Genomic DNA, 18,433 nt, shown 5'->3' with positions numbered 1-18,433 from the left:
CTGTTTAACTTTTGCAATCCAGTTTATGTCATAATGTCTATTCTTGTTTTCCTCTTTTGGCTTGTCATGCTGATACTGATTCTTTAGATGCTTAGTATTACTAGTTTGAGATTTTGTTTTTCTGACTAATCATTTCAAGTGTTTATTTACAATAGTTTTTTTTATTGAATTGCTCATATGAAGTAGATACTAACTAAATACTTGTTGCGGTTTTCAGATATAACAATTTAAGGACCTGTAATATTAACTAATTTCTAGCTAGCGTCTAGTCCAGTTTACTGGTATTAGGCATGGGCTGGTAAAAGATTCTGATGGTATGATAACCTGCGATTAAAAATATCATGATTTCACGGTATTGTGGTTACTGCTCTAAAAAATTATATATATATATATATATATATATATATATATATATATATATATATATATATATATATATATATATATATATATATAATTATTATTATTATTATTATTATTTTCTTTTTCTTTTTTTAAATGTCTGGGTAAAAAACAACCCCCACCACCATTAAACACAATGTATTTTATGTTGAGAAGCTTTTAAAACATTTTGGTCAGGCTAAATAATTAAAATAATTCACTGACTTCTGCTGTCTTCATTAGTTTCAGAAACATAGATTTCTTGACAATTTAAATGGCATCTTTGGATATCTTTTCTGCTGGAGATACTGTTGTCCAAAAAAAAAAAAAACCATTAATAAAAGTGTGACGCATACCTTAGAAACTGTACAGCAGAAAATTTTGGCAGTTTTAAAACCTTGACTTTTCCACACAGTGGTATACATCGAAAATGGTTATAGTCCCATGCCTAGCTGGTATCATCCTTAACCTGTTTTACTTGTAACTTTTGGATTAGGTGTTATTGCGTATTATTAGATGGCTACAAGAACGACAAGTAAGACTAGTTTTAAAACCATTGTAATAGACAAGATTAGCATTGTTGCTGAAATAGAGTTAAAGATAATAGAAGTGAGATACACTTTTATTAAGAAGTATATACTAGTACTTAATAGTTACTAATCACTGGTAATAATGGATAATAATACTCGAAATATGAAGTCACTATTATATCAATATACATATCATATATATGCATAGATATATCTGCAGTGGATTTCAACAGAAGATTTTCCTAAACTAACCCATTGCAAGATGAATTAATTAGCTAACACAACATTTAAAATCTTTTGAACTTTCAAATGTTGCTTAATTCATAAATACATTTTTTTTGGTGGTTTTCAAAACATGACGCTCCCTCTTGGATTTTGTGGAGACACTTTGTAAATAATTTTGTGGCCTACATGAATGATTTTGTGGCAAATCTTTAAAAAATTGGAGCCAATATTTCGTTCATTCCCTGTGTTGTGCTATTTTGTTGGTGTTATTATAATTACTTGATGAAATCTGGAAAGTGATTGGTTAGAGCCAAATTACTAGTCACTAATAAGTCGTTTTTGTAGTGAAGTAAAAAAAACTTACTAGTAGAGATGGTTGTATTATTAGGTGATAGACTGATCCAGCGCCTTTTCCATTGGTAAAAGCATAACTTAATTGCAAGTGTTTTTTTATTTAATCACATTATAGCATTAAAGTAATTGAACTCCTGTCAGAGTTGTGCAGCCTCAGGTCTCCATCACTGCACTACTGTTACACTTTAATTTACTAACCTTGCAGGTTGCACTCAAGCAGCTTTGTGTAAAAATATGGCTGCAATGTACAAAGTGCTAGTTTTCAAGGACAAGAGCATTTTTTTACATTCCTTGTTAGAAAATACAAACTGGCTCAATTGATGAAATCAGGATTTGAGCCAAACATATGAAAGACACAGGCGCTTGTATATGACAAATCGACGTCAATGTTTTTAATCTCAGTTAAATCAACCTTGCAAGAAGAAACAAAAATTAGTAACAAATAACTGTAGGTAGGGCAGCAAAACAGTTCCTTGATTAAAGCTGTTCTTCCAGGAGAGATCTTATCTAGTTCCCATAAAAAACAGGTGAGTCTTCTGGGCCACTGCTTCCCTTGTTGAACTGCCCTCCTGAGTTATTAGCCCCCGTTTATTTTTTTCCCCAATTTCTGGTTAACACAGAGAATATTTTTTCAGCACTTTCTAAACATAATAGTATTAAATAATGATGACAGTAAATAATATTTGACTAGATATTTTTCAAGACACTTCTATACAGCTTAAAGTGACATTTAAAGGCTTAACTAGGTTAATTAGGTTAATTAATCAAGTTGTTGTATAATGATGGTTTGTTCTGTAGACTATCGGGAAAAAAAAGCTTAAAGGGGCTAATAATTTTGTCCCTAAAATGTTTTTAAAATTAAAAGCTGCTTTTATTCTAGCCAAAATAAAACTTTATCCAGAGAACAATTTTTATCAGACATACTATAAAAATTTCCTTGCTCTGTTAAACATAATTTGGGAAATAATTAAGTGGAGTTCAATATATATATTTAGACCATGCTAGTTTTAAAGGGTAAAAAAAATCAAAGTGCTTGTTTTAAGGGGCAAGAGCATTTATATATTTATTTAAAAAGAAAAAAATTAAAGAATTATTTTTGTAAACAGAAGCTACTTTTCAAGGGCAGGAGCTTTTTTTTTACCATTTCTAAAAACAAAGTGAGCAAAAAAAATGATCAAAGTGCATATTTTAAGGGGCAAGAGCATTTTTTTACATTTATAAAAAGAAGAAATAATCAAAAAAGAAACTATCAAAATGCAAACTATCAAAAATTAAATGCCAGTTTACAATGATATATCATAGTTATTTTAACACAAACTGATGGTAAAATATTTCCATTGTGTTAAGAGAAGTCACCTGACAGATCGAGCAGCAAGCTATCATGTAGCCCTGCTACATTATTTATAAAGCAAACAAATGCCCCTTGTTAAATTGGGCCTAGAAAATGATTCAGAGAGGAAATAACTTCAGCAAATATAAAACGCTTAACAGATAGTGTCATTTTGCTTGTGTTAAGCTATTAAAAGCTGTATGACCCAGCTGTCTTCTAGTGCTCAAACACAGGTATATACAGCTGGTACATACTCAACCTTCACTTCTCATGAGGGCTAAACAACAGCTGTCGAGAACAACAGCACACTCTGTGTCTGACTGAGCTATGAATCCATTAAAGCCATGCTCTGCTTTTGTGTTTTTAGGCAGTGAACGGACGCTTTCTTAACCCTCTCTCCTTGTCATGTGGGTCGTTGCGCTTCGTCAGCTCCTCCTTCAAGGTACTGAAATAATAATATTGAAAGGAACCAGGGTTATCCAGCACTTCTATTTCTATACCACCACTATTCAGCACTGGCCTCGGGTCTTGTGATGTGTAGTTGTTTCAGATTTGCATCACAGCTGCTACGGTGACTTTTTATGGGCCACTTAAGAGCTTTTCCATACCTGTGAAGTTTTACGGCTCATCGTGAGTTGTATTTTCAGGGCTGTGCCATATGACAGTATATATTATATGGAAAAATAAAAGTCTACTGTTTTATATTATGCACTTTTGCTTATGTTGTGGTGTTATTTTAATAATTTTTTAATCATTTATACGAGCGCTATATTACACAAGAATAACAGCATTGTGATACATCTGCGATCTTAAAAGCACAATGCTTATATTTTGCATTTTATTTTTTATGTTGGACCGGTAAGCATTTAGTTTTTGAAAAGTGTTTTTATATTTAATTAAACAGCCCCTATATTGGGTTTGTGAAAATTACTTTCCATGCAGTGTGTAACACAGCTCTAAGTGAATGAAAACGACAAGCTGAGGGTTAAATCGGAAAGTGCACCGTGTTTAAAAATTCAGATTTTTAAAAAAATAAAACATTCGACTCGGAGTCGTTTAAATGATTCGTCGTTCATCTGGATCTTTTCATATCAACATCAACACGAAACGATACCAAATATGAACTGCCAGATCCGGTAAAACGTGAACGTGCCTTTTCCTTCAGACACTAGTGGAGTGCGAGGGATCATGGGATTGATCATGTCATCAATATTACTATCACTGAGAGATGGCCAGACATGCGGCTGAGGGGAATAAAGGGTTAAAGTTCATTTTCACAACAATATCACAGTATAGCCAACTGTGTGCTGTGTTTGTTCCTGTCTTTTTTCTGATGATTGATGCAATAACCTACCCTGCAGTGCAGGATTCGCCGGCCGTTTACTGTTAATGGAAGGAGCAGCAGAGACTTTTATGTATGGGACTTTGTCAGTAACTGTTACACAGTTTATATGGACTGGTTTATCATTCCTCCATATCCTGTAAGTGTTTCTCCTTCCTATACAACCTGAAGTTTAATCAAAATGGTTGCCTCGTTTTCTGTAGTTTGCAAAATATGTGTTTAATTGTGCGTTGTAACTTGTAATCGCTCTACACGGCTTGTAATCACGTATCTGTTATAGATCAGTGCTTGTAATGTATCTCTCAGGTTATATCTGTATGGGCCTATTTCACATATCACGTCCAAAACCACTTTGAAAACGCGACATGTGCTTCTTCCTTTACCGATTAAAATGTGTTTTGTGCTTGCGATCTCCTGCTGTTTGTCCTTGTTATGGCCACTGTCAGCTGTTCTCCACAGGCGTGGCGCAGTCCATTTTGAAAATAGTTCAACTTTGCCAGTGTGTCGATTACTACTGTATGTGTGTCGTTGTTATTACGTGGGGTTAGGGTTAAGAATAGAGTATATGCTGGTGTTTAACTGCATTGCTTTAATGCATTCCTGTATTGGGCTCACACGTATACTCTGTGCTACTTCATGACCGTGGTGGGCATTTCTCTCTGTTTCGCACTGAACACATTAGAACAATCACAACAGACTGTGTCATCAAACCAATCACAGCAGATTAGCATCATGCAAAGCAGGTGTTTGGGAACAAATAAATCGCTGAGCAAATCATATGGGAGTCGTTGGGATAATTAGGTAAAAATACAGTAAATGCAAATTCTAAAACAATGAAAGTGTCCTTGTATGGATATCAGCATGTTGTTGGAGACCCCTAAAACCAAAATAGGACCTTTTTATAATGCATAATAGGGGCTATTTTATATTTGTACATTTTTAATCAAATATTTGACCTAAAGATTTAAATAAAGTGAGTAATATAATCATATAAACATGAGTACATTTCTGAATACATACTTTTTACATAAAGAAATAGTCTTTCTATTGGACAACATATTAACTATTAATTGACTTAGTTTTCAGAAGTGATATATATGATATGAGATGACTTTTATTGTGATATGATATTTTTGTCACATCGCCCAGCCCTATTCTAAGTGTTTAGCAGTGTCACCTTCTTGGATCTGACGTCTCCTTTTTTTTTTCTTTGTGCTTTCACCCTCTTGCATGCTTTCTTTCTTTCTCCTAAACAACCCCCTTATTTTCTTTCCACAGCAATTTAATTGAATTCAATTTCCATAAGAGCTTGACTGGCATGATGAATCCAGATAATTTTTTTCATATGCATGTTCAATCAGTGACAATGAATAAACAGTTCTCCACGTCCCCCGCTGTACTCCCCACCCCTTTCTGTCTTTTCGTTTTCTCTCCCTCTTTTTTTGTCTCTCTCCTCTTCTTCTCTTCCCGATTGTTTATGTCAGGCTGCAGATCTGACCATCGAGAAGAGCTCGGTGCTGAAGCCAAAGCCTGATCCATCAACGCTCGTGTTTGGCAAGCAGTTTTCAGACCACATGCTGACCATCAGCTGGTCTGCGGCAGGAGGGTGGGAGAACCCTCAGATCAAACCCTTCCAGAATCTGTCCCTTCACCCAGCATGCTCAGCCCTGCATTACTCAATAGAGGTGAGAGAGCACAAAAGATGTGACTTTTTCTCCTTTCGTTTATTATAGCACTTCATTTTATCCAAGTCTGCGGCTTTTACCTGAGTTCTATCAGATGCTCTGAGGATACAATAAGGGTAAAAGTATGGTAATTATAGGCTTAGTTCACCCAAAATGTTTTACTTACTCACACTCAAGTGGTTCTAAACTCTAATGAGTTTATTTCTTCTGTTGAACACAAAACAAGATATTCTCAACAATGTTGGAAAAAAGCAGTCATTGATCTTTAATGTAGGAACAAAAATACTATAGAAGTCAATGGCTGATTATTTTTTGCAGCATTTTTCAGAATATCTTCCTTTGTGTTCAGCTATTGAAATGAACTCAAACAGGTCTGGAACAAGTGGAGGATGAGTAAAGATGACAGAATTTTCATTTTTGGGTGAACTATTCCTTTAAGGGACCGCAGATTTCTCTTTGATGTAATTATAGTTGATTTTGTACATTCACAAAGCCAGTTGGCTGTGTATCTAAATCAGAAACCATTGCAACCAGTAATGCGTAGGAACAAATTGAGGGCTGCACTCAAAAAAGATTTCTGCTGCTTGATACAGCTACTAATGTAAAATGAGCTGAAACAACACAATTCTGGAGATTTTTAAGGGGGAAACTTAATTGCTTAAACTTAATGTTCAGTCTACTTAAATTAATTACATTAACTTGAGGGATTTGTGTGTGTGGCAACATAAATAAACATAAATGTTTTTTGTTTGTTTGTTTGTTTTTTAAAAGTGTTTTTAATTGTTTCATAATAGTTTTTTGCTCGTTGTACATTTGTATTTTACATATTTTAATGTGTATTCCCAATAAACGTAATAGATCCTTTTCACACAACTGTTATGCGTTTAACTGCTATCATAATCTTAAATCCTTGAAAGTTTTTAATATTTGGATTGAAAAAAAAAAAAATCTTATGGAAATGTATATGCATTTATGTATATATTATATAATCTTTGCATCAAATTATAAAAACGAATTGGCGCTATTTTGAGGTGTTTGTAATGCAGCGTCTAAGGGGGCAGTACAGTAAATCTGACATTATTGTCTGTTCTGGCTGCTATCAGTCTCATGCTATATATATATATATATATATATATATATATAGCATGAGACTGATAGCAGCCAGAACAGACAATAATGTCAGATTATATATATATATATATATATATAGCATGAGACTGATAGCAGCCAGAACAGACAATAATGTCAGATTATATATATATATATATATATATATAGCATGAGACTGATAGCAGCCAGAACAGACAATAATGTCAGATTTGCTGTACTACTGTATATATATATATATCTTGATAACACCAATGTGGAGTTTTCTTTTATTATTTCAGCAAATGGGAATGTTAAAAAAAAAAAAGTTGTACGCTCCCGTTCACTGCGCTGACTATGTTTAGTCAACTATGACAACTTCCAATAATGAGAAACCTGGAAATATGAAAAGGGTCTATTGTGTAAAAAAAAAAAAAGTGATTATCATAATTTTGAGATTACAATGTGACTTGAACAGCTCACAGTATCAGGAAGAATTAATCTGCAGGGTGGTACTAGTCAGAGCTCTCAGATTATTCACAGTTACAAGTTTTCCAGTTCTAATTAAGACAAATATGTCATCAATTTGGTTTAATTTGATTCTTAATTTTCAATTTTACTTTTCATATATACAATTTTGTCCTTTAACTGCCTGCTCTACCAAATGGTTGACCATATTTTGACTGTTTTAAATAATGACTGTTAGTGAATTACAGAATGACTGTTTAAAATAATAGTTTACACACACAGTATTGTAAAAAATCAAACAAACATAATCCTGTTGCACCACTACACTTGCTTTTGGTTTTATTGTAAAAAAACAAGAGAACGTTAAATGAGAATCTGAAATATTTTATGGCATACTTCAAAAAATAAAGGTGATTTGGTATTCAAATTTTTTTTTATTTTGATTATGTTTGTAAATAAATTGATCTTACACTTCCGATTTTCAGATTTTTCATACTATATGTATTAAATCCTGGTACTTTTACCTTAAATCGACATATCAACCATTTGGTAGAGGTTGATATTTTAGAAATTATAGTATGTGTTGAAAAAAAAAAAATGCATTCAGTTTGTTGACTAGTGACATTAGGAGTTAAGAAATGTAATCCATATTTATTTATTTATTTATTTATTTTATTTTTTATTTATTTTATTTTTTATTATATATTTTTTTATTATTATTATTTTTTTTGTGGGGTAGGTAAAGGGTTATATACAAGGAGTCAGAATTAGGAACTGAACATTTAATTTCACCTGCTCAAAGAAAACACTTCTTAAATGTGTTAAACATCAAATAAGCGGTAACGAAATTTTCAAGATCGTGTTCCACTGCTCATTGTGTGGGAGAGATTGAGTTTTTTTTTTTTTTTTTTTAACAATGGATCTTGGTTTCTACTGTGCCTTTAGTGTCAGTTAAAGACTGTCCCATCAATCCAAAACAGTGGAATGTACCAAGATGTGCTTTAGGCTTTTAAAATAGTAAAAACATTTTCAATTACTCACTGTGGTATGCTTCTCACTTGCGCATCTTGCCTCCTTCGCCATAGTATACTACTGAGACATATGACATCAGAAAATCAACAGTACATCATAACCAGTTCTGGTCTGTTACTAAATAACAAGAAATTATTATTTTTCACACCCCTAATATATATATATTTAATCTTGTGTATTTTATTATTTAGCTGTTTGAGGGAATGAAGGCCTTCCGGGGAGTAGACAACAACATCCGTCTCTTCAGACCTATGCTGAATATGGAGCGCATGCACCGGAGCGCTGAAAGGAGCTGTCTGCCTGTTAGTCTTCATTACACAGCTACTTCAGCTTAATGGCTGATGCTCAGTGATGTTATCACATTTCACCTAACTCAATCTATGGGCTGGATCTCCTCAATGTATTCTTTCCTTCTCTCTCAGTTGTTTGATAAGACTGAACTGCTGAAGTGCATCAATAAACTGGTTGAGACTGATCAAGAATGGGTTCCTTACTCCACAGATGCCAGCCTGTACATCAGACCAACATTTATAGGAACCGAAGTAAGAAACCTTTGATGTTAAAAAGTCATCAGATTGAGGATTTGAGTGTTTTCGTGTTTAATGATTATGCTTCTTTTTGTTTCAGCCTTCTCTAGGTGTTTCTCGAGCAGGTCACGCCTTGCTGTTTGTCATCGTTGGACCCGTTGGACCTTATTTTGCCACTGGAAGTTTTAATCCAGTGTCCTTGCTGGCAGATCCTCGATACGTCCGGGCCTGGAGGGGTGGTGTTGGAGAATACAAAATGGGCGGGTAAGTTTTTAAGTGCGATCACATAAGAGACAGCTGAATGGTTAGTTATAAAAATTCTGATCTTGATTCACATTCAGCATTAAACACCCATTCAGCATTAAACAGCAAAAGTAAGTCCAAGGCTCTCGATAAATGTGGAAAAAATCTATTGAAATGCTTTTATTAACATGGCTTTTCCTTAAAACTGCGGCAAACACTTGCCTTTATCAGGGTAACAGAGATCTGGGGTCCGATCTTCGTAGCTAGCTTAAATGATCTAAGATGATTTGGCAGATCCTGGATCTTTTAATATTGATTAATATCTTCAAACAAGTTTGCAAATCAGATTAAAATGTCTGGATGAACTGATCTGAGATCGCTGCATGTGTTGTGAAGGACAAATCTATCGATCCTCGAAATCATGATCAGCAATGCAACGATTGGCTGACGGCACAGCAGCGTAATGACGTCATCTGATTAATATTCAATTATCCATGTCAGCTAAATTACATCAAATTCGTAGTAAATGGTTTGTTAAATATGATACGCAATAACTTTACACATTTGTTGTGAGCTGCAGGCATTACACTTTCATGTGTCAAGAGTATTCATCATGTATTTCATTGTCAATGTATTTAGTTCTACATTTAGAGAAGATTTTCTTTATTATAGTAGCCTAGGCCTACTCAAGTTTTTTTAATCAGCGTAAGGAATAACTATAAATTTAATTTTGCATCAAAAAAGCTTTTTGATATCGGTAAAGCTGTCAATCACCGGCATATTAGCGGTCAAAACACATGCATGACTACATAAATTATTAGGCCTATCCTTTTTAAAAATAAAAAGTCGAATATTGTGCATGTACGCGTTTGTATCTAAAAAGTTCTCATTAATCAAATTTCTCTTTGAACCACCAGGTGGCAGTCTTTTTTGTACTTTTATTTCAGAGTCCAGATTACATAAGTTTTATTAAAAAATTATATATATATCTTTGCTTTAACTGACCCAATTTAATCCTGTTTATATGAAATGAGCGTGCTTCCAAGCAGGTTTGAGCTACCAGAACTGTTGCTATGACAACAACTCTCAGATGAGTTTTGAAGAACGAAACAATCCTGGATCGTGTCAAATCATCAATATCCAAATCCAGCTAATTGAGTAATCCACATATGAAGAACAGACCCCAGGTGCATCTGGAGTTTCTTTTGAACATTATGACCCATCCAGTATTTTTCCTAAATGACATTGATTTAACTATGTCTATTAAAACCTTAACAAGTACAATCAAAGCATATCGTTCAGGTCTGCATTTGACCCCGAGAAAGCAGTTGTCATGAATAGTCAATAAACAGTTTTTTTAGTCTTTTCTACTTTCATATCATATTTTTATTTCTGTGGGATAAAAATTAGTAGTTTAGATGAAGCACTCTCTTTTGAATGTAATTTAATTCTTAAAATAAAGACTAAATCCGGTAAATTGCTGTGCCAGTAGGTGGTGACAAGTAAAAAAGTTCAAAATATGTGTCAATGAAACGTTAGTTCAAGAGTTTCATTCAAAATGCTGTTCATCTAGTAATGAAACAAGTGAGGTTTTCTAAGTAAGTCTTCATTTATTCATTCATTCATTCATTCATTCATATTTTTAAACAGACAACATCAGTTTGCATTTTTTTCAGATTTGTGATCTTTATTTTAACAAGAAGTGTGATTCTTAATATATCCTGGGCCCAGTTTTTCAAAAGTTATCCAGTGGGATTTTGGATTACGGATTGGATCAAATCTTGGAAATGGGTCTTTCAAAAGTAACAGAGGGATTCTGAATTAAGATCAGACCAGGTAATCCAACCTTACATTTGATTTAGATCAAACCTGCCCTTTGGGTTATTCAAAACTTTGAACTCAGATTGGGATCTATTTGATTAAAACAACTGCATTATTCTGATTCCATCAGAAGGGTGGTTCAGTTGTAATTGTTTTAACCAAATAAACCAAATAAAATAATAAAAGTTGTATTTTTTAAAGTGAATGATCACAAATGGTTACTGATGATATATACATTCCCTTATATTTGAAGCCTATGGGAAGCATGTTTCATCTAATGAGATATGGTAAACAGCAACAAAACAATATCAAAGCAGAATTGTATTAGAACAAACTAAAAGTGTAAAATGTTTGTTGATTGCAGTGTTTCTGTTTCTTGCCGTTAAAGCAAACAATGGCTGTTTGTGGCCACTGGTATTTTGCCTACCTCTTGTTCTTTGCTAAGTCAGTAGGCTACACTGTTGGTTCCATTTTAAGGCTCTGGTAAACTGGATTTGGTAATCCTGAAATTTGGTATTTAGATCACAATGATCCAACCCAATGTTCCTTTAAAAACTGATAAAAGTAAGATAGATCAGTTAATCCTAGATAACAAAGCATGGGATTTCCAAATCTGTACCAAATTGATCCAGATTCATTTTTTTGAAAAACTGGGCCCAGGATTGTGCAGCTCTAATACAAACATAAGCATACATGCATTACTCAGACTTCTATTTTATTCAATTGTTCTTAGTTTATGCAATCATAAACAAAAGTGAGTAGCATTGAGCAACAAAGTTGTTTTGTCATTTACAGAGTAATGTGCTGGGCAAAACTACCACTCCTAGTTTACAATCTCCCATTGACCACCAAGTCACAAGCTAAGAGATTTATAATTTTAGCCCAAATGGCAGATAATTGTTGTGCAATAGGACACTAACCATCGAGGAGAGATGCATCTATAGAATTCCATCAGAGAAAGAAAAGCCAGGAAGTTTGTGGAATTTGAGCCAAACTGCAACATTAAGGACCCATACCAATCCAACAGTACCTAAAACTGTTGTCAATCTTGTGCACATTTTACAGTTTCGATTTTAATTTGCATATACAGCATAAAATAAAAGGCAAAGTCATAAATATATGACTTTACAATTATAGTGTAAATTGCAGAAGTTAACAAATAAATATTCCTTACATGCAGATATTAATCCAAGCAAAATAAATAGACACCAAATATAAAAGCAGACACTCGCATACTATGCTGCCATCTCCAATGACTGAATCACTGAGGGATTCTTCACAAGTTTGACATAAACAGCACTGAATTGGATCTCTGTCCGGAACCTCTCAAGTGCCCCAAATTTGCAGTTTGTGTTCGTATCTCTTTTGTTCTGTTGTCATGTGATCCAAATATTCCAGCTTGTGCTGCATTTCTATGGAGATCTGTGTAAGCTGCCATTACAGCCCATTGTTTTGCAAGCCAGGTCCCCACACAGATCACATAATGGAAAACTATATATTAATTTAGTTTTATATATATATATATATTTTTTATAATTCTGATTGGTTTAATTTAAAACATTTTCACTTATCTGTCTTTTTCACTCAAAACCATCTTACGAGATTTAGTTGACAATAACAACACCGGTAGGTTGCTTAACCACACTTTGTATAATTTAGTCTCCTTGCAGGATAGTGATGCATTTCTTTTTTGTTTTTAATGGTGAGATGAATAGCAGCAGAGCCATTCCAGATCTGCTGGAGCTTAGTTATTCATCACACTCCATTGCCCTCTCAATGCCACAAGACAAATATTTGTGTTTTATATTTGCCAATTTGGAGTCTAGGAGTAGCGTTTCTACGTCAGAATGTTCAGAGAATTGTAGTAGCTTTATTAGTCCAGTCACATGGAACCTGGCATTGCTGTGAATCCTTTCCCCTTCGCTTTAATGCGGCTCTGCTTCTGTTTATGTGCTTTATATCAGCCGCTCCTCGCCTTCTTATCAGCACTTATCTGACCGTCACACTAAGCATTTAAGGCCCACTTTAGCAAAGCTCCTGCTGCTGCCCTTTAGTGTTCAGATAATGCGTAGAATGTTTATATAATGAATCACAGTGTTTTACTGTTGATTATAAAGCTCTTTCTTCCTCAGATGTGTGTTTAAATGAAGTAATGTTGCTGTGTTTAGTGGTCTAAATGCTGTAATTGTAGCTTCTGTTTGTCAGTAACTACGGGCCAACAATCGCTGTCCAGAACGAGGCAGCGAAGCAGGGTTGTCAGCAAGTCCTCTGGCTGTACGGAGAGAGTGAGGAAATCACTGAGGTCGGCACCATGAATCTCTTCATCTACTGGACCACAAAGAAAGGAGGTGAGACTCGCAATCGCTTTCAGAATTTGTGCTTCTGCAGTTCAAGTGTGTGGTTTACCTCATTTACATCCGGTGTTATGATTTGTTTTTGACAATCTTATCGTAAGTAAATAACACCAAATACAAGTGTTAATGAGGTCTATAACACTTTGAAACACTTGAAACACTTCAAGAGGCAGTTGAATACTCATCCCAGTTTGGTCAAATGCATTAAAACAGAGCGTGATCAAAAATTAAATAAAACTAGCATGGAAAATACTAATGCTAAATGCTAATGATAGGTAAAAATAGAGCTTAACACTGTGCCCTAACAACATACGTCGCATCAAGATTCAAGCAACAAGCAATTTGGCTTCACCAATGGTATGACAGAATCTTAAATACCAGCTGCTGCACTCCCAATGAAATGGTATAGACCAGTGGTTCCCAAAGTAAGGGGGTTGTGGGACAGTGAAGGGGTGTCGCTTGGTGATTAAAATAGTAGATAAAAATAGTAGTTTATAGTTACAGCCTTTGGATTTTTCTATTTGATTGCGACCCTTGGTGTAATTACATTATATTAAAGACACAGCAATAGCGTCATATGCAGCAGAATTTCCATATTTATAACCACCTCAGAGGATATTGGGGTCGCGAGTCACTGACATTGTTATTTTGGGGGTTGCGGGCTGAAAAGATTGGGAACCCCTGGTATAGACTTTTAATTGAATTATTACATATTAAATTTCTTTCATTGATAGGTTACTGAGTGACTGATGTTGGTTTGCACTGAATCATAGTTCAGAATTTCATTTTTGAACAGTCTGCTAGTTATTTTATTTTCAAGATCTGAGGTAAACTACCTGCTTTTACTTTCACTAGTATGGCAATAAATGTCACGTGAAAATATATTTAAACTTGTGCTTTATTCAGTGTTAAATGCTTACAGTACATCATCTTTACCTGAGGTGATCTTTGTCACAGTAGTATATGCTAATGTTTTGCAACAATATCACTTTCATGTCAATTTCAATTTCATGTCGCCTTCGTGGATGGTTAGAACCAAAACTCCCTTTAACAATGAAAAGTTACCTTTTATTGAGTGTTGCAGCACCGCGTGTAGTTAAAACAGTAGTGTAACAGTTGCTTGTTGAATTGCTGTTTAAGACCAAGCATTGTGGCTGCTCTTTCAATAGACATTATTTACTTTACTTTGCTAGAGTTGTCTTATGATGGGAAATAGTAGCATGTTACCTAGTCTCAGCCTGATGCATATGGCACACTTTTCTGGAAACTTTCACTGATCCTCAGTCGTCCTCTGATTGGTTTAAATAGACAGGATTTCTGGGAGTCGAATGTAGAGCGGTCTCAATCACCTTGCCTGAAAACAAGTCTGAAAAAAGCTGGGATGTTTATATTGATAACAGTACTGATTAATAAACACATAACTTTCTGAGATATTCATGGATCAGTGATTTACTGCCTGCACACCCGCCTGTTATTGTGAGAATGACTTTGTGATGCAGGTATGCTTATATTCTCGTGTTTTTTTTCTAATGGCAGAGAAAAGAGAAATGCCTTGCCTTGCCTTCATAAAAAAACTTTGAAATGTTAGGGAATTGCTATTGGGGAAGGGGAAATACCAATGTAATTTTGCATTGTTGTGTTTTCTGAGGCTTCTGCTGAAAAGCTGGTTACTTAAAGGATTTAAGTTTTATCTAGTAGCTTAGGAGATTCTTGCAATCATGAAAACCTTAATTTCAGATTTGTACACAAAAAAGTGGCATATTAAGAAAATTTCAAGTTTTAGAACTTTCTATAATTAATACTTTTTAAAATTCTAATTTAAGCTCTTCAGTAAAATATTTAATTGGTTATGAATAGTTCATTGTACTTATAAAGAAAGATTGAGATTTTGTAAAGTCCTTATAATCATATATGCATGGATAAGTCATGGAATCTTTTTTTTTTTTAATGAAGGGGGAAACTTAAAGAGACCTTATTTCTCACTCTCAAAATAGCAGGTCAAGTAAAGAGCATAGCATTGTTGGATACAGTTTGTCATGCCATGTGCCCTGCTGTTTAGTTTGGCAAGTTGTTGACAATGTTCCCCTCTGCTGGTGATACACGTAAGTGCATCTTAATTTATGGACATCGGTGTTTGTCTTCAGAAAAAGAGCTGGTCACTCCTCCACTTGATGGCGTCATTCTTCCAGGAGTCACCAGACAGTCTCTGCTGGACCTCGCCAGAGAATGGGTGAGGAACAAGAGCAGATGATGATGGAAAAACTGAAAGGGAGAGTTTGCATAAAGTGAAAGGAAATGTGATCTGAAGATTAGATTAGTCTTAATAGCAGGTAGATTAGTTTTAACAGAAGGGTAGGGGGACTTCTGTTATTGTTTTACACAGACATAAATATTTTCATTTATTTGTTGTCTATAGAATTACGTTTGGTGTAAAAAAAAAAAAAAATGCCATTTTACCAAAAATGTAATTATTTTTTATTATTTGAATACATTTTTTAGGAAACAGGAATTTGTCCAAAATGTTTATAAATGTAAATGTGTAATTGTAGATTAATTATATTGTAAGTTTTATAAAAGTGAATTTGTCATCCGCTTTTAAAATAAAAACAATAATTTGATGAAAACGTAAAATCCTACTTTAAGCATGCCATGTGGTAGCCAGTTTGAAGTTCGCATCTTGAGCTAAAGCACAAAATTATGGAATACGTCAGTTCTGTTAGTGCTTAAGTTTATCAATAAGTTAAACATTTTTGCATTATTTGACATTTAATTATGGATTCACAAGACTGTAAATTATAAATGTGTTTTATGTCATTCCAGATTAAAGAAAATAAATGGGAAATGCTTAATCTACCAATAATTCTGTAATGACTTGTTTTAATATATATATATGTGTGTGTGTATAATCTGTATTAAAGTCTCTGTTCCTCTAAGAGGCATTCTGGTTCTGCCGTAATATTTTTGTAACAGTTGAGTGTCTTTTTCAGGGGGAATTCAAAGTGACTGAGCGGAGAGTTTTCATGAAGGAGCTTTTGGGGGCTTTAGATGAGGGTCGTGTTCTGGAGGTCTTTGGTTCGGGCACTGCGTGTGTGGTGTGTCCCGTTGGCAGTCTGCTCTACAAAGGACAAGTAAGTGTCACTCCTTCAACATATTTTACTCTCCTATTTCGCATGTACATAATATGTACTTGCATAAAGATAATACATTAGTTCGGTATTGACTAGATGCTATCTCTTAAACAATAACCGTGACCCAAAATTTGTTAACCTGATTTTTTATTTTAGACTTACCAAATTCCTACAATGAAGAATGGGCCAGACCTTGCCAAGCGATTCCACAAGGATCTTACTGACATCCAGGTATGGAGATTCTTTTTTTAAAGTATCGTCATCATGTTTTCCAGTAATAGAAGTCTTGTTTTTTAGGCATCGAAACTTGTTGTGAATTGGGCTGTGACATTTAAAACAAAAATCTAACAAATTTCTTTGACCTATTCATAAAGAGATCCGCTTGCTTCATTTCGAAATGAATGAATGAATGAATGAATTAAATGTTTTGAGTGGTTCATTTAAATGATGGCACAATATGTACGTTTTTTTTCCTCATTAAAATATCTAAAAAGCACTAGAACAGCAGTATATATTTTACAGACTCATGTTCTTGACTTATCCCAAATGATTTAAAGAATGTTAAAATCCAGAGAAATTTTAACTAGTGACACAGAGAGTGTCCTGAGTCGCCGTGCTAATGACGTCTCACACCTTTGATCTCCAGTTTGGTTTTATAGAAAACAAGGAAACACTAAAGATGCATAAATATGTTTCGTGTTTTATCACACTGCACAAAGCTGCATTATAACAGAACCCTAAAATGTATTTACTATGATAAAAGTGTGTTCTTCATCTTCATGTGATGTCATGTGGAAGAACCAAAAGGGGTGGATTATGACATGGTAAAATCTGTGCTGCTTTCCTGCTTGAGGATGCAATGAAGACTGCAACTCCAATAATTCCACACAGTTTCTGAGTTATTAAACCAGCGTTTCCCAACCCTGTTCTTGTGGTCACATCAACAGTACATATTTTGGATCCATTCATTTCAGGTTTTGGAGTCTCTTCTTATGTTCTGATGAGTTTATTCGGGTGTGTTTGATTAGGGAGAGGTTGAAAATGTGGACTGTTGGTGTGCATTCAGGAACAGGATTGGGAAACGCTGCGTTAAACTACACTTTTTGTTTGTAGTGACTGCCCACCCTCTAGTGGTGAAAATTGCAGGTCTAAAAATATCATTAACAAAACCGTAATTTCTAATTCTGCTCTTAAAACTGTTAAAGGATTTCATGTAGAGTGATAGGAACTTAACTAAGGGTTTCTGTACACCCAGCCAGTTGTTAAGGCAGAATAAATCCTGACAGAATTATCAGCAGCCCCACTCAGCGTTTTCTCTTAATTAGGGCTTTCGGAAATGATTCTTGAAAGAATGAAAGTTGCTGAAATTATCAAACGAGATTTGTACCTGAGTGCAACTTATCTGTGTTTTACTTCTCTGAACAAAGCAGTCTTAATCTGTTATTGACTAATTAGTTTTATTGGAGAATACAGTGTAAATTCTTTGTACATTTATAATTGTCTCTCCATGTTACAGTATGGACGTCTTCAGAGGGACTGGGCACCGCTGGTCGTCTAACCAATTAGATGCAGGTTTCACATCTCAAACCTCTCTCATCTCACCGGTTTGTGTGTGTGGACTTCACAGACAGGACTGTTATTCTACAATAACAAAAACCTTTCAAAATAGAACACCACCTATTAAATATATGCAGTCTGTCCAAACCAGCTTATATCCCGCTTGCTTTAGAGGTCTTTATTGCACAATTTGTAGCACTAGAATTCGTCCTTAAACCTGTCGAGCACAAGCGTCATAAGCCATATATAAGCAAAGGCACAAGCGAATATGTTCTCCTTGCAGTAGTTACTGATCCAGTGTGTAAACATTTTTTAACCCGTCAAGCTTTGTTGTTTCCTTTTCGTCTAAAATGCTTCGGTCTTTTGTTTC

The 18,433-nt window shown here is 34.6% G+C and overlaps 1 protein-coding gene across 2 annotated transcripts in view; it reads left to right on the top strand.

The window, feature by feature from the left end:
- bcat2 (branched chain amino-acid transaminase 2, mitochondrial) overlaps positions 1–18,433 on the top strand; it is a 29,252-nt gene that overhangs the window by 9,225 nt on the left and 1,594 nt on the right. For both annotated transcript variants that reach the window (XM_056453578.1, XM_056453576.1), the window contains 10 exons: positions 3,188–3,262; positions 5,647–5,847; positions 8,625–8,735; positions 8,856–8,975; positions 9,061–9,224; positions 13,230–13,372; positions 15,523–15,608; positions 16,366–16,506; positions 16,663–16,737; positions 18,023–18,433. The exon at positions 18,023–18,433 is cut by the window's right edge and continues 1,594 nt beyond it. In XM_056453578.1, coding sequence (XP_056309553.1) covers positions 3,188–3,262; positions 5,647–5,847; positions 8,625–8,735; positions 8,856–8,975; positions 9,061–9,224; positions 13,230–13,372; positions 15,523–15,608; positions 16,366–16,506; positions 16,663–16,737; positions 18,023–18,064 — 1,158 coding nt within the window. In that variant the 3' untranslated portion in view covers positions 18,065–18,433. The remainder of the gene's footprint in view (positions 1–3,187; positions 3,263–5,646; positions 5,848–8,624; positions 8,736–8,855; positions 8,976–9,060; positions 9,225–13,229; positions 13,373–15,522; positions 15,609–16,365; positions 16,507–16,662; positions 16,738–18,022) is intronic.

The sequence above is a fragment of the Danio aesculapii genome, chromosome 3 (genome assembly GCF_903798145.1).
Source record: "Danio aesculapii chromosome 3, fDanAes4.1, whole genome shotgun sequence".
Taxonomy (NCBI): Eukaryota; Metazoa; Chordata; class Actinopteri; order Cypriniformes; family Danionidae; genus Danio; species Danio aesculapii.
This window is presented reverse-complemented; position numbering and strand designations above follow the sequence as displayed.